The 12,269-nt window shown below is 40.8% G+C and overlaps 1 protein-coding gene and 1 long non-coding RNA gene across 2 annotated transcripts; one reads left to right on the plus strand and one right to left on the minus strand.

The window, feature by feature from the left end:
* Positions 1–6,329: 6,329 nt before the first annotated feature.
* pmp22a (peripheral myelin protein 22a) lies at positions 6,330–9,060 on the minus strand. The gene is made up of 5 exons (XM_010756863.3): positions 8,886–9,060; positions 8,004–8,095; positions 7,757–7,850; positions 7,528–7,668; positions 6,330–7,427 (listed from the first exon to the last, which is right to left on the minus strand). Exons 2-5 carry the CDS (start codon positions 8,079–8,081, stop codon positions 7,270–7,272), a joined length of 471 nt encoding a protein of 156 aa, XP_010755165.1. The 5' UTR covers positions 8,082–8,095; positions 8,886–9,060; the 3' UTR covers positions 6,330–7,269.
* On the plus strand, positions 8,104–10,098 carry LOC113747167 (uncharacterized). The gene is made up of 3 exons (XR_003463404.1): positions 8,104–8,657; positions 9,457–9,528; positions 9,667–10,098. It is a non-coding gene; the product is annotated as an uncharacterized LOC113747167 (long non-coding RNA).
* The last annotated feature ends 2,171 nt before the right edge of the window (positions 10,099–12,269 follow it).

The raw sequence follows: 12,269 nt of genomic DNA on the forward strand, positions 1-12,269 counted from the left end.
TAAGGTCAAACTGGTGACGAGTGATGCATGATGAACTAATAAAAATGTGGATCAATCCCTCTGAAGCTTAACTTTTGTAATATATCTCCATCTCTGCTGTGGGCAGTCTGGGTAATCATTAACAATATGGGTCTTAGTGCATCTGGACTGGTCTGGATTTACTCAGCACAAGAAGTGAAGTGATCACAAAGCAGCTGTTTGGTCTCTTTAGTCAGTGAGATCAGACATGGACCAGAGCGTTAGATGAGACGATGTCAATATTTGCACTACGCAGATGTTTAGGGGGGGGGAACCTATTAACCCCATCTGAAAGCCCGGACTCTGAGCACATATCTTTCTTTGCTCTCATTCTCTTTCTCTCACTCTGTCTTAATGTTTAGGCGTCTGAACATTTTCACTGACAGGGTTAACTATGAGATAGCATGATTTAGCCTGGCTGCTTACAAATGGGGTTCCTTAGTGTTTACGGGTTTATGCCAACAGCTTTAAAAAGGTTTTCTGGCCTCTGTGCTGCTTACATTGTCCAGCCTCTATCACATCAACACTCTTCAAAGCCCTAATTGGGAATTCTTACTCATACATTCTTGCATTTGAAGATAGGAAGCCTTCATTGCTACTTCTAATCTCACCAAAATAAAAGCACATTTAGGCCCAATTGAGGATAAAATACTGTTTATTTTGTCTAAACAATATTAGATTATTAGATTAAATGTCTTCTTAATGGTTATACTCAGTCTATCATTGTATTTAAATCCATGCCAGTCACTTCACGAACAGATAAAAACACACAGAAGCAACTGAAACAGATAATAACAAAGCATGTAGCTTATGGGGTGGTCCTAATGCCATAAGTGGGCCTGGTTAATAAGAAATAGCAACAGCAAATCAGATTTTTTACTCAAAAGATCTTCTGAGTTCTCTGCATAAAGATGTTTGGGCCTCAGCCATGTTTCAATTGATGACAAATGAGGGTGAATTGGTGTAAATTTAACCTGGCTTGAAGAGAAAGAGGAGGAAACAAGCTGTTATATCCAATCAGAGGATGCAGGCGATCCAAGGGATTTTACTGCTCACTAGAATGACCATAGATAGATAAGAAAGGTATCCTGGCAGAGAGTCTGCATCTGTTTGTGCAGATATAGTCTTGGAACGGACAACATCTGGAGTATGTGAAGCTTTTAGCTGCTGTCAGCAACAATCTCATCCACCTTCTTTTCTGAACTTTGGCTGATGGAGTGTTTGCTAAAGGTGTAATTCTAGCTTTTCCTTCTTTGAGACTTCATCAGCCAGCAGGACTCTGAATCATCAGTCACCAGAGAAGACTTACAAGGCTGGGAAGACAAACAAAGACACCCTCTCCAAACACCTACAGCTTGGCTGGTCTCGACTCCCCATCCACTCTGAGATCCACCGGGGAGACTGGGGCCACTGGCCAGGGTCATTGAGGTTGAAATAACACAGCTACTTCAGTTTGACCCCTCAATTAGGCCACGACCGCCATCCTTCATTTGATCTGCCAGCAGATATCACATCCGCCGCTTAGGCTTATTTAACCCACTGACAGATGAGTGGCTGTAATTGGATCTTCTTATGCCTGTATGTATGTATGGGCAGTGGACGGATACTGGGTGTAAATAGTGTTCTGAGTTAACTTAACGAGGAACGATTAATGTGTCAAAATCATGAAGACACAAATTCTGATATTAATACTGTATAGGGGGGATTTCCTTCTGTACTGTCACCCTCCAACACTGCAAGCAGTCTCCTTGCGTTAAATAAGAGACTTATGCCATTGCTAACACACATTTCCATACATGGGGTGATCAAATGTATTTAATCTCTTAATTTTGGGGTGATAACTGCTTCATTTATGTGCGAGTGGAAGAGAATCTCTTTGCTCTCGCACTATATCATGTTTTCATATCATCGAGCCATCTTTGTGTGTAATTATCTTCATGCGCCTGTATGTGCAAGCTCTCACAAGCTCTCTCAAATTATCTGCATATTTTCATCTCCGACTCAAATGTGGGAAGCGTATTTGAAGGCCCATAAGTGGATCAGCAGCCGTGTAACCACTGCTCCGTGTTTCCCCACAGTGAAGCATCTCGGCACTGTCGCACTGCTCTCTAATTTGGACGAGCGCTGCTCAGGCCTGAAACACCAGAGAGTGGCAAGACACTCTTCAACTCACTGTTGTATAATTAAAGGCGAAATTCTTGCCTCAGTAGCCTTGTCACACCAGTATAGAAACCCTTGTAAGCCACCAGTACTGGATTAGAAGGTCTGTGTTGATGGCTAGTGGCCACACTGCTTTTGAATGTGTCTTAAATATGCAGGTGTGTGTGTGTGTGTGATACACAGATAGCTATATGGAGGGAAGCCCCATACTGAAGTGCCAAACTTCTCAAATTCTTCCTTGATATTTATGGAACCAGATTTAATTTTATGTAACCACCTCTCTTCTTACTCAATGATTATGACTGGTTGAATCTTGCTGTTGGCACTAAATTATTAACTAAACACTGTTTGAATTAAGTCTCAAGTTACAGGGCCGATGTTTCGAATCAAATATGGTTCTGGGTCACTTGGCATGAGTGAATACACATTGTGGTGCTATTTCTTTAATCTGAAACGTCTCTGAAAGTTCTTTTTTGTTAAGTCCATATGCAGTGTGGTTCAATCGCTCCTCACTGTTGAAGGAAAATGTTTCACATCTGTGCCCATAAAGAGCATGAAGGATGGGTGATTTAGTGTTTGTGGGATTTTTATTTCACTCATATTTAGATAGAATGCATTTATGTTGTTTGGGCGTGTTTGTGAGTTAGTAGTGTGGGTGTGCGCGTGCATATGTGCGTTTGTGGTCATGTGGCGTGTCAGAAAACATTTTTATATGAAGAGGAAAAACAACTATTTTTGTCTCATCCCCTTGTCATGTTCATTCTATATATCTTTATGTGTCCCCGAGAGTCTTTAGGCAGTTTGAGGCAGGAAATGGAGCCAGGAGATTCCTCTGCATGGTGGGGGTCTAAGGCGGACGCTAGTGGCAAGATTTAACAGCAGGGGTCATGGGTCAAAGGTGCCTCCAGGTTCCACATTTGAAACTTTGCCCAGATCCTGTCCGGTCTGCCGTCAAAGTGGGCAGCCAGCCGCACTCTAATGTGTATTAGCAAGACAAAAGGAGAGGAGAGGGGCGGGCATAAGATGGGCTTTGATTTCTCAGAGATTTATGGGCGTGATGAAATCAGCTTTGAATAAACTGGGATTGCCCATTTTCTCTATCGTTTAGCTACATCTGAAGGCTCCGGGGTTTGTTCCGGGAGACAGACACCCTGGATAAAAAGGCAACAAATCTAAAAAGAAAAAAGAGAGGAGGGCTGCAGCCTCTTCTGAAGTCCTCACATGTCCCATTCAGGGACCCATCAGCTGGCTGCAGCCCATTGTATGCACTGCTTCACGACCATTACTCCCTCACCAGAGTAATTCCCAACCGTAGACTTATGGAAATGATCCTGGTGTGTTCCTGGGATACAGAAAAAGCACTTGACTGCCAACATGTAAATTGGCTGTTGTTTTGGAACAGGTTAACACTAAGGAGAGTCAGACATGTCAGTGAAGTCTCCTGGTCTTTATCAAGTAGTTAAACAGTGTTGATGTATGTATACAGCCAACAAGTAAGTACCCAGTGAATGGTGATGAGGGTGGCTTCCTCTCTATCCCCTCTCCCCATCCTGCATGTCCTGCAGTAAATACTAAGTGCCCCCCGGTGACCCTCCCAGTGATAAATAACCCTTAAGGTTAACCACGTTTGAAATGGAGCTGTGAGGCCATTATAGGCCTCCAGAGTTTTCTTGACATCCCCAATATGTTATCTGTATGCTCAGGGACTTTTACCAGAGCAGCATTAACCGGCCTCTCTTTTGTCAGGACTGATGAAGTTAGGAGGAGTTCTTTTAACCAACAAACCTGAAGATGAGATTTGTGATTTGTGTCTGTGTGATTAATTCTGTGTGATTAATTCTTGGCATGGCGTACTGCAGTGCGCACATGTGCATACAAGTGTGTGCACAGATGGCATTGGGTACTATGTGAACTAATGGTAATTGCACCTTGGCGTCTGGTAGGCAGCTAAAAAAAGGCTTCTGTTTATCTTCCGAGGCTGCTGCTAGTGTTATCTGTGAAATGTCTGCGGTCTGAAGATGATCTGATTCATGTCATGAAGAAGTAACATGAAACCAACATGAAACAACAATAATTCAAATAGGAGTAAAAGATATATGCATGCATGCAACTGAATTAAATTAATTGCTTTGGCTGTGATATATGATAAAATATACACATAATATATTTATATGTTTTTCATGCACTATAAAGTCAAAAAGGAAGGTGAGTGTGATCAATTAATGATGTCAGGCTTGGTGCACATGCAGACACTAGGACCTATTTCATACTGTACTATTGTATAATTTGTTCTGTCTTAGACATATACAGAAATATTTATTCAAATCTCACTTCTCAGAAAATGTGAGAAAATGTTGTTTTGTAGTGAAACATTGTGCGCACACTGTACATTAGTTTGGTAGATTTGAGAGCTGGCAGCCATAAACTTTGTTCCTGATGTTAAGTATAAGACATCTATAAACTGCTTTTGATCAAAGACAGAATCCTATTTCAATAATCCACTGTGCTGCCAACTTCCGAGAGGGAGAACGAGAGAAGATTAGCGTCATTTTACTCTCGTGTTATAGGCTTTAAATGGCAAACAGCGGGAAAACGTATCTCCTTCGGCATGGGAGCAACAGTAATATATTTTATAGCATATTACTTTGAGTTTTGATTTTCTTTTTTTAAACTTGAAAAACTTCAGAGAAGAGTTTTAGAAAATTTGAGTGACAAGAAAACTGTGTTGCAGTCACCACCTAGTGGACTTATAAGAAATAGGATCCTTTTTTTGCTATGAACTTTCTTTTGCTGACACTTGAGCTGTTTTATAAGTTAAAACACAATTTAAAGGATACGATATAAACTCCTGGCAGTTGTTTTTGCTTAGACCTAGAGCAGATTAAAATCAGTGGTGGAATTTAATTAAGTATATACAAAAGTACCATACCTAAGTAAAATCTGAAAGGTACTTTACTTCAGTATTTTTATATTTATGCTACTTTATACTTCATTGAAGATAAATATTAACATTTATTTTACATTTATTACATACATTAATTACATTGATTTGTAATATAATATGTAGTCGTATTTAGGAGTTGATCTATTTGTAATATAATATGATATATTTTGTGCTATCAAGCTTTATATAAGAAGTTGAAATGTTATTTTACCAACTAGAATTACATAGAGCTGCAGTTACACAATTATATATCAATCCAGTAACAGACAGAGCCATTCTACATAATAAATATATTGTTACTTTTGGTGCAGGACTTTTGCTTGTAACGTCTAACCATGACCACACTGTGGTATTGATATTTTTACCTCAAGGTTAATACCAATACAAGTACACATGAATAAATCTTCTACTGATCTGACAGTGATTCTTGTTCTTTGGAAAATTCGATCTCCAATAATTTTATGACAAAATATAATTCAGGGCTACTCAGGTTGAGTTGCCAGCATTTGGAGGTCAAACATTTGAATGTAAGATGGAGAATCTGTCAGGGAAACTTTTCAGGCATAAACAAAGTGTATTTTATGAGAAGCTCCACATTACTTTGCAGCCGCTAAGGATGAGCCAAATATAATATTTGTAGAAATGTTATTTACTTTTCCTCACAGAGATGCTGTTGAGGCATTTTTTCCTGAACCACATTTAACTGTATTCTTTGATTTATGCTGTTTTGCTGAAATAATGTCTGCACATGTCGCCAAGTTTCCAGCAGTTGATAAGCATGTCCTCAAACCGTAGCCAGGTGGTGCTATTTGTATTCTCAAAAGTTTCTCTCTGCAGAGCCTGCATGCTGTGGAAATCATTTGAATTTATGGTACACAAAAAGCTATCTGATCAGCAGTTTATTGGGAAACAACTTTAAGTAGAAGTCACTGTGTGCATAATAGTGACTCAATTAAAAGCTTTGATTGCACTTCACTTATTTATTTGTACTTTTCCCCCTTGCTATGACATCATTTTGTACTTAAATGTATGAATCTTGTGGTGCCCAGATGTTTTCAACAGGTGAATGAATGGATCCTGGGCGTGTTCAGTGTATCACTACTCCACCAAGTGGTACAATTATGGTACTGCAAGAAGCCACGTGTGACTGGACCACACTTTGGACATTCAGATTAAGGCAAGACATACTGGACTTTGCTGCAGTAGGTAGAATTCATTTCAAAGGGTTTATTTAGAAGAATACTGACAAAAATGCAAACTTAGGTTTGTACAAAGCAAATTAATCACAGGACATGACACACTTGCAACACAAAGTATACATTTCAAGAATAGCAGAATAAAAAGCACCATTTTTCAAGACTAGATTACAAAATGGAAAAAACATTTTTATTTGGCATTACAATGATATTTCAGAAAAAAAACAAAAAACTTCATGGGTTTATTATTAGCACTTCTTATTGTTCTTTTATCTTTTTTTTTATTTTAGTTTCTCATTTCCTTCAAGAAGAACAGCTATTCTGAGTAAGGCACGTGGTTCGACAATAAAAAAAGAGAGACAAAATTAAAAAGAAAAAAAGCCTGATACTCTGGCAGTTGAAGCGACATCTCTTTGGCACAGCTGCATGACTTGTGAGAGACACAAACTCTTATCACGTAAATGAGCATGACAATGTTAACTTGACAACACTATGTACAAAATGTATGTAAAAATGTTATAAATATGTCTAAAAACCACAGACACTATGTACATCTTTGTACTGAAAGCTAGGCAGGATTACTCGTCTTTTGTTATCACGCACGATGGATTTGTGTGAAGTCGTGTGCCGGCATGCAACAAAAGTCGATATGTCACCAACTCATTTCTAAACACATTTTAAAGTCACCACAGGAAACATGAGCAGTGACACTTCAATTCACAAGGCAACGAGGTGATATTTTCAGCATGTGATGGAAACTGAGATACAGCTTAAGTAAGATCTCCAGCAGAGATAAAGGTCTCTATTTTGTGTTTACAATTGTTAGTGACACATGCACTTTTGTTGTATTGTTGGGATGTCAGTCTATGGTCTGTGGGCAGTAGGCACAGTGCGATGTTGTTGTAAGGGGTATCCTAACTACCCCTCCTCTTTTCTTCTCTGCTCCTTCTCTCATTCTTTCTTCCTCAGGACGATATAAATGAGGCCACTGATGAGACAGAGAGGGAAAGCCACCCAGGCCAGCACGTAGGCGTAGCCGAACTCTGTGCCGGGTCTATCATCCGGACTCATCACGGTGTAGATGATCGCCCCGCACATCACGAACACACCTAGGAAACACGAGAGGAGAGGTGAGGTGAATCTGAAGCTAAATGAATCTTGCAACTCCGCCCATGTCTTGCTCAGGGTGTGTGATGAAGTCATACTCACTTGCCAAGATCTGGAAGATGGCGGTGAAGAAGAAGCGTCCGCCCTTGACCAGTTTGAACAGCTGGAACAAGAACGCAATGAGGGAGAAGAAGCAGAAGAGTATGGACAGGATCATGAGGGCCTGAACTGCCTGGATCCAATCTAGAAGACAGACACAAATGATAGAGAAGTTTAAACACATAAGACATAAGACATCATTTCAATGTGATTTTCAGGAATGCTGACAAACCTTCATTGCTGGCTGGCTTGCAGTGGTAGCCTCCATTACTTGTCCTACAGTTGTACCATAGATCTGTGCTCATATCCCCACCTACAGACCAGGCCTGGTAAACACAACAACACAGAAGCATTTACATACAAGAAGCTCACAGTGTGAGCTATAATTTCCAACACCAATAATTGCTGATTCATCAAGCCATCCATCGTGTCCCTGCATTTTATTTTCACAGCTTTGAGCAGAAAGAAGTGTGACTTACACTGGCTGCTGTTGACACAATGAGCAGAATGAGGATGATAAGGTGCAAGATGAGCACTCCGAGCAGGATGAGCAGCATTTTTTCAAGTAGATCTGGAGGAACACATGAGACAACAGAAGTCAGTCCACATGATGTGACAACCCCATCAAACCCCTATATACTGTAGTGTGTTCAGCTCAGTATCAGCACATTTAGACGCCAGGCGGCGCTATTTCCTAACTTCTGCACCAACCGCAATGTTTACCTCAATTTGAAAGTATCCCCTTACAAACGTAGAAAGAAAGAACGAAGCAGGGAACTTTAATTTCTTCCTGATGGGCCAGAAATGCTCAAAGTTTAAGTTTTGGATGTAGAAGTCGCTTCTAAAGCTGATTTCACTACAATGAACTTTTGATCTATTTACAAATGATTTGATTGAGCAACATATGCTTGCACAATAGGTTTAAAAAAGAAAAGAAAGAAAGAAAGCCCCGGAAGAGGAGAAAAAAGCTTGAGGAAAACAAGCATATGTCGATATTAATCGAGAAAAGCTGATTCACGATTAATCGATGCGTGCTCGCTTAGAAAACAAACTCAACCCATCTGCACGAAAAAACATTCCAGCGTAATGCCGCCATGCGTGCGCCTCGATCCACCCCGTCTCACTTCTCTCGTGTGAGTACATAAAGCATATTTAAAATGTGAACTGGTGATAGACGAGGTAGAGTCGCAGTATAAGGAGACACAACTGCTGTTTTTCGTGTCCTAATTTGTAAATCCAAAGTCAGGATCTTAAGTCCAAGGGTAAGAAAAAAAAAAAAAAAAGTCCTGTTGTATGAGTGGAAAAAAAACAAAGTAAATGAAAAAACTAAAAAAAGATCCAACACAATTAATCCAACTTACGAGAGTCAAACAGGCAAAGCAAGAAGTTTGTGTCCGTGGAAATGGAGTGCTGAAGTGAAGAGTTAGGGGATGTATCGGCTCCTCTCGACTTCTTCTCTGTAGCTACTATTCCAGATGTGGCTCACACACCCCAGTCAGACTCTTTCTCCGCCTGAGAACACCGCCCTGCAGGCCCTGCACGTCACCAGAGGCCCGCTCCAAAATCTTTTCTTTTCTTTTCTTTTCTTTTTTTCCCCCCTCACTCCCCTCCTTTTCTTCTTCTTGCTGTGGCAGCCTATCATCTGGATTGTAGTATCCTATGGTGTTATTTTGCAAAGCCTTCCAAATGTAGTGACAGTGTCTGCTTTTTTTTTTTTTTATTTCACACCTAGCAATAAAACATCATTATGTACACAATCGTTTAAATTCCAATGAGGGCATGTTGTGTCTGAGATACTGGGTCATTTAATGATTCATGTGTTATTTGTGCATCTGACAGGCTAAAAGACCTGATCCCGTATCCTAAGGTGTTTACTGCATACATACTGCATCATGCATCTCTCTCTGTTTATTTTATTTTATTTATTTACAGGCCTCACCTGAGAACCTAACAATTCCAGCTCTAGCTGTCAAGGGGACTCTACCTCGTTCCAGATGGTTGAAGGTGGGCAAACAGCCCTGCTGCCCCCCACTGAACTTAAATGTGCACAGTGAGCCTCATAAACTACACATGCCCAGCAGTTTTCTGCTCTAATAGTGTGTGTATGTGTGTTTGTGTGTGTGTGTGCGCTTGCATGACCAGCCCTCCAGAGGCCCCGAGGTATGCCCAGAATGCCTCTGTGTGTGTGTGAGTGTGTGTGAAGCAGGCCTCCTGTTTACTCCTACAGACAGAAGGGAGAGTCTGTCCAGTGCCAAAGGGAGTTACCACGGTGCAGTGTTTCGGTCATGCTAAATTGATGGAACGGCCTGGATCTCCACGCACACACGATTCGAGGATGAGTGGCAAAGATTGCCTGCCACAGCTCACCACAGTGGGTTCTGCATCCCTCATTACACTGTGGTCTCAGGCCATTTCCTCACAAAGTGACAAAGTAGTAAACCTAACCAGAACACAAACGACAACAGCGACAAAAGAGCACACATTGGCTTGTTTTGAAACCCTCTCAGTGCAATTATGACTGTGATCAGCTGCTATACTCCGAACACCCCCATCCTCTCTCTCTCTCTATTTCCTCTCCTCTCCTGTGCAGTTTTTGGCTCATCAGGTGAATTCCTGTGGTCTGTGTTTGTAAACACACAAAAAGGGAGGAACTGTAAGCCGATGCCCGGGCTCGATGTGGGATGCCGGTGGCGAGGGTGAGGCAGAAGCAAAGAGAAGGGAGCTCTTTGACAATCAGCCGACCACTCAGCTGGACGCGCTGCTTTTTTTTTTTTTATGAAGATGTAATTGGTTCAGTGGTCAGGTGGAGGGCAGTGCCAGCAGCAGCAGGGTGAGAAATCAAACCTGGCTTGCCTAGCTGGAGCAGGTGTTTGTGTGTGGAGACTATAAATGTCACAGTGGTCTGTCTCCTCCTCTTTGGTCAGAGAGGATTCACACATAATCCTGACCTGTTATTCACAATGAGCACATGTACAGAGTGTGAAACCCCTTTAGAAAATAGAAAACAGCAATACAGATAACTTTAACTGATAAAGCCGCTCTGTTGCTGTTGTTGTTGTAGGCTCTCATAATGTAGCATCTGTGATACATTCCTCAGCTAATGACTGCACAAGAGACCCACCCTTTCTTTATTACAACTTTTATTAACTTTAACTTAATAAGCTGCGGGATTGCACCCATCGTATCATTATACAGTGGTTGGATGTTTAATAATTGTTATAAAAACATGCACATATTGCCTTTTTAATGAAGCTTTTATACCGTCATTGTTTGAAGTTTTCTGATTATTATTGTTGTGAGTTTGCTCTAAAAGAGACGTGAATGGTTTCTCACACTTTATCCTATCTTGCTTAGAAGCACCAACCTCTTTGACTGATGACGTTGTGCTCTCAGTGATAGCTCAACCATAACCCTACAGAGTTATGTTCTGTCATTCAAGGCTGATAGCACTGGAAACCATCCGGAACGTTTTTTACCCCCCATTAAATGAAAACACACAGGCCCTCTTCTTTGGAAAGGTGAAGGTTTACAAAACAGACAGGAGCTGCTCACCTCCGGTAACTATAGTCACAGCCATTGTGGCGAGGCTGTGGCTGAAATTTGAAACCGACACACCCTGAAATATTCACCAGGACACAGGTGAACTGTTTTTAGAAAGTCGGTTATTTAGAAGGTTGACATACCAGCGTTTGTTGATAATAACTGGAGTGTTTGCTTCTCTAAATGAACCTCACAGATTTGTGCAAAAGAGTGACAGTGTTTACCCCGAGCAAAACAGCTGACCTAAAATAAAACCACGGAGCCATCATGGTGATTTCACTGTGATTTAATGAAAGTACAAATTGTGAGGCAATGAAACATTTGGGCTTTGCCTTTGTTGGAAAAAAAAGTCTGTTTTTATTAGGAAGTCATAGCAACGCCCAAGAGAATACAACTGAATAACCACAGTTCGAAAGTGAACGCTCCAAATGATTTAATATTCTTACAATGATAATATGTTGATTGTGTTATGGCTGTTAAAAGTTAAATCTAAATGTATAATTACATATGTATTTCCAGATTGGAGCTGAATGTTAAAGGCAAGTTGAGTGATAACTTTCAGTTTTGTTTTTGCTCAGTGGAAATTATGTAATGTTTGTCAAACCTTTATCTTGTATCATATCAAAAGTCAAGTCAATACTTGTGCTTTACTTAAGGCATATTACTGGAATAGCTCGCTGTCGTATGACAGAGTGAGTCAGCCTCAGCTCAAGCCCATCCCTGTTATACAGCATTGGACTCCACCTGCAGGAGTGGCTAAATGACTCTTTTTGGACTGCTCCAACTCCAATAGGAAACATGGGACTGTAGGGAAGAGTGAGACAATTAGGGATTAGGTGGTTTTGGTTTTGGACACGACTGCCTGGAGAACATCTTAGCGCGACAGCTGGACAGGCCTATTTTACTCGTGGGAATATGAAGGAATGGCGGAACGCCTCAGTGCTTCTTCACCTATGGAAACCACTGCCAAAACAAGAGGAAACACTAAAACTCTGAAGTCACTCCGGTCAAATATAATCAGGACCTGACAACGCCTGTCCACAAAAAAAAAAAAAAAAAAAAAATCTTAAAAGTCATCTCTTCTGTCAAGCTGCTCACAAAACTTCATACTTATGTAACAGCTTGGGTTAGTTTGGTCTTATTGTATTGTGGCTTGCTTTGGTCACAATGCAGTTCACTTTGAAACCATAGACAGCGACATTCCT

Source organism: Larimichthys crocea, chromosome XII (assembly GCF_000972845.2).
Source record: "Larimichthys crocea isolate SSNF chromosome XII, L_crocea_2.0, whole genome shotgun sequence".
NCBI classification, from domain to species: domain Eukaryota; kingdom Metazoa; phylum Chordata; class Actinopteri; family Sciaenidae; genus Larimichthys; species Larimichthys crocea.

Bases quoted from the DNA above. Each gene is read 5' to 3' on its own strand.
- pmp22a (XM_010756863.3), bottom strand. From the start codon at position 8,081: ATGCTGCTCATCCTGCTCGGAGTGCTCATCTTGCACCTTATCATCCTC. The intron at 7,851-8,003 runs GTAAGTCACACT...TGTGTTTACCAG, and splicing joins TTGTGTCAACAGCAGCCAGT to GCCTGGTCTGTAGGTGGGGA. The intron at 7,669-7,756 runs GTTTGTCAGCAT...TCTGTCTTCTAG, and splicing joins CAAGCCAGCCAGCAATGAAG to ATTGGATCCAGGCAGTTCAG.